This window comes from Montipora capricornis, chromosome 11 (genome assembly GCF_036669925.1).
Source record: "Montipora capricornis isolate CH-2021 chromosome 11, ASM3666992v2, whole genome shotgun sequence".
NCBI classification, from domain to species: domain Eukaryota; kingdom Metazoa; phylum Cnidaria; class Anthozoa; order Scleractinia; family Acroporidae; genus Montipora; species Montipora capricornis.
The window spans coordinates 3,355,787-3,358,286 of NC_090893.1; the positions used below are offsets into that span (position 1 = coordinate 3,355,787).

General features: G+C 39.1%; 1 protein-coding gene across 3 annotated transcripts in view; it reads right to left on the reverse strand.

The window, feature by feature from the left end:
* Window positions 1–2,500, reverse strand: part of LOC138023778 (peroxiredoxin-1-like) — a 19,572-nt gene that overhangs the window by 3,739 nt on the left and 13,333 nt on the right. For all 3 annotated transcript variants that reach the window (XM_068870846.1, XM_068870847.1, XM_068870848.1), the window contains exon 6: window positions 2,009–2,139. In XM_068870846.1, coding sequence (XP_068726947.1) covers window positions 2,009–2,139 — 131 coding nt within the window. The remainder of the gene's footprint in view (window positions 1–2,008; window positions 2,140–2,500) is intronic.

Below are 2,500 nucleotides of genomic sequence, written 5' to 3' on the forward strand. Positions count from 1 at the left end.
GTGTTTTTTGTTCTAAAACGCGCCGGTCCATATAATAAATAATTAATCATTATATTCATCTTCTTTGATCTTCCATTTCCTTTTTACAATATATCAAAAAATTACCAAATTTGTACAAATTCCGTGCAAATCGACCCTATTATCCTCTTTCGTCGTTTTTTCTTTTTACAATGTGCACGCCAATTAAGTTATGTGCAGCGTCTAAACACTTATTTTTACTGAACGAAATGTGTACTGAAAGAAGTGCGGGTTGTAGTTGAAAGATGGAAGTGATCTTCGCTTATCTGGACAATTAAAGCAATAGGACATTTGCATGATGACGCTATTTGACTACAAGTACCAGAATCCTACAGCTTTTGCTTGTCTCATGCTAATAAGAGCTATTGTTTTTTTTACCTTGATGGGAATACAAAATTTCAATAAGAAAAGAAAAACAAACTGAATTCTGGTAGTTGTAATCAAATGACGCTATCGTGAAAATTGCCTATTGTCTCTTATAGCGAAGATATCGTTGACGTCACGTATTGTTATTGGGAGCTTACGAAACGACGACGCCGACGGCAACGACGACGCTACAAAACAATAGGTTTAGTGAGCAAAAACAATGGCTCTGCACGCTCTGCACGTGCGTTTTACATTTTGGTACATTTCTTTGCCGTCATCTCCTAAATGACGACGTGAAATGATCAAATTCAAGGTTCTGTGGAGGACGTTAGCACATGACGATGACTTTTCAGTTCTCTCTCCACGCTTCTAACTCACTCATACCAGTTTAATTCCTCGACAATTACTACACATTTTTAACGCAAAACGACATGAAATAGTTTCGTAGTGATATGAATAACGCGAACTCATATTTTCAAATGAAGTCCTCGTAGCCGTCGGCGTCGTCGTTTCGTAAGCTCCCTATTAATAGGGACTTTACGATCTACGACGGCGACGTCAACGAAAACGTCAACTCAAAATATAACTTTGCACTATCGTACGTTTCTCGCGGTTCGCGGTTAGACCATCTCGTTCGCGTCGTACAATGTGGGCGAAGTATCCTAAAAGTAAATTGGTACTAGCGGTTGAAGAGTGAAAATAGAGAATTATAGATTCACATTTGTGCGCTTGCGTTATCAAAAATCCTCAAATTTGGTGATTTCACGTCGTTGTTGAGCAGGGTACCGCACGACTTTGTGCTAAAATGCGTGCCGCACGTGCAGCATGATTATTTTTCCTCATTTAACCAATGATATTGTTGTTTCGTGGCGTTCTCGTTGACGACCGCGTCGTAGATCGTAAATTTCCTAATGTGCCAACCAGAGCATCACTTGCTGTCGAAACAAAGGGTCTTTTGTTCCTGTGGTTGGTACATTTGAATAACAAAAGCAATGTTTGTAAACAGATATCTTCCCTATTGACACCTCAAAAATTCAAGCTGGTTCAACAGGATTCGAATTCCTGGCCTCTGAGATGCCAGTGCAATGCTCGATACCAACTGAGCTATGAAGCCACTCAGTTGGGAGCTGGTCAATTTGTTGGGGTCATTAGTTCCCTGTGAAACACCTGAATTTTTCTGGTGTCTAGAAGACAAAATTGCTTGAATTGTCCAGAAAAGTGCTAGAATCACTTCAATCTTTCCACTAATCTTATTTTCTAATGCATAATGCTTGCTGTTACACTGTAAAATCCTCCTAAATAGGGCAAAAACAATTATAAATTGTGAAATCGTAATCTGAAAAATATTGTATTTGCCAGAACTTGGGAGAATTCATATTATTGTACAATGGGACGTTTTCAACCAATCTCTAGAGACACCAATAACAATAGAGAAATGCACGACTTCTGGTGGACGAACAAAACAGGCTAATGAGAGAATGCTCTGTTTTCGTCCACTAACATGGCGGCTATGATGTCATATGAAAATTTTTTATAACAAATACATTACAATAGTCCCCTGCAATGATTGTGTTAACATTAGACAAACAGCCCTTCATTTCGTTTGAAGAAAAAAGACCCTCACCTTCTCCATGTTTGTCAGTGAATTGAAAAGCCTGCACCAAACGGAGTACTTCATCAGCCGACCTTCCCACAGGCAGGTCGTTGACTGTGATTTGACGCAGGATCCCTTTGTCATCAATAATAAATAATCCTCTGACAGAACAAACAAAAATCAGAAAAAAATCAATGGTTGTTGTTAAAAAACAAATATTACCCCTACCTCAGACAAAAATTGGAGTAAAGTGGAGGCAGAGCAGCAAGTGGTCAGGGCACTTGACTTGACATGCAGAGAACTCAGGCTCAAGACCTGGTCTGAGCCTGAAAACTCATTGACTTTGATACAGGTAGGCCCTGGCTTTAAAACTTCAAGTAATGAATGTTTATTGTAGAATTTCATTATAGTACAATACATGTTCTTGGCTGCAATTGTAAATAGTCAATTGGTTCGCTGGTACATGTATCTGGTCACTTTGTTCCATGGTCATTTCGTTCCAAGTTAGATGGTTCCAAGCTA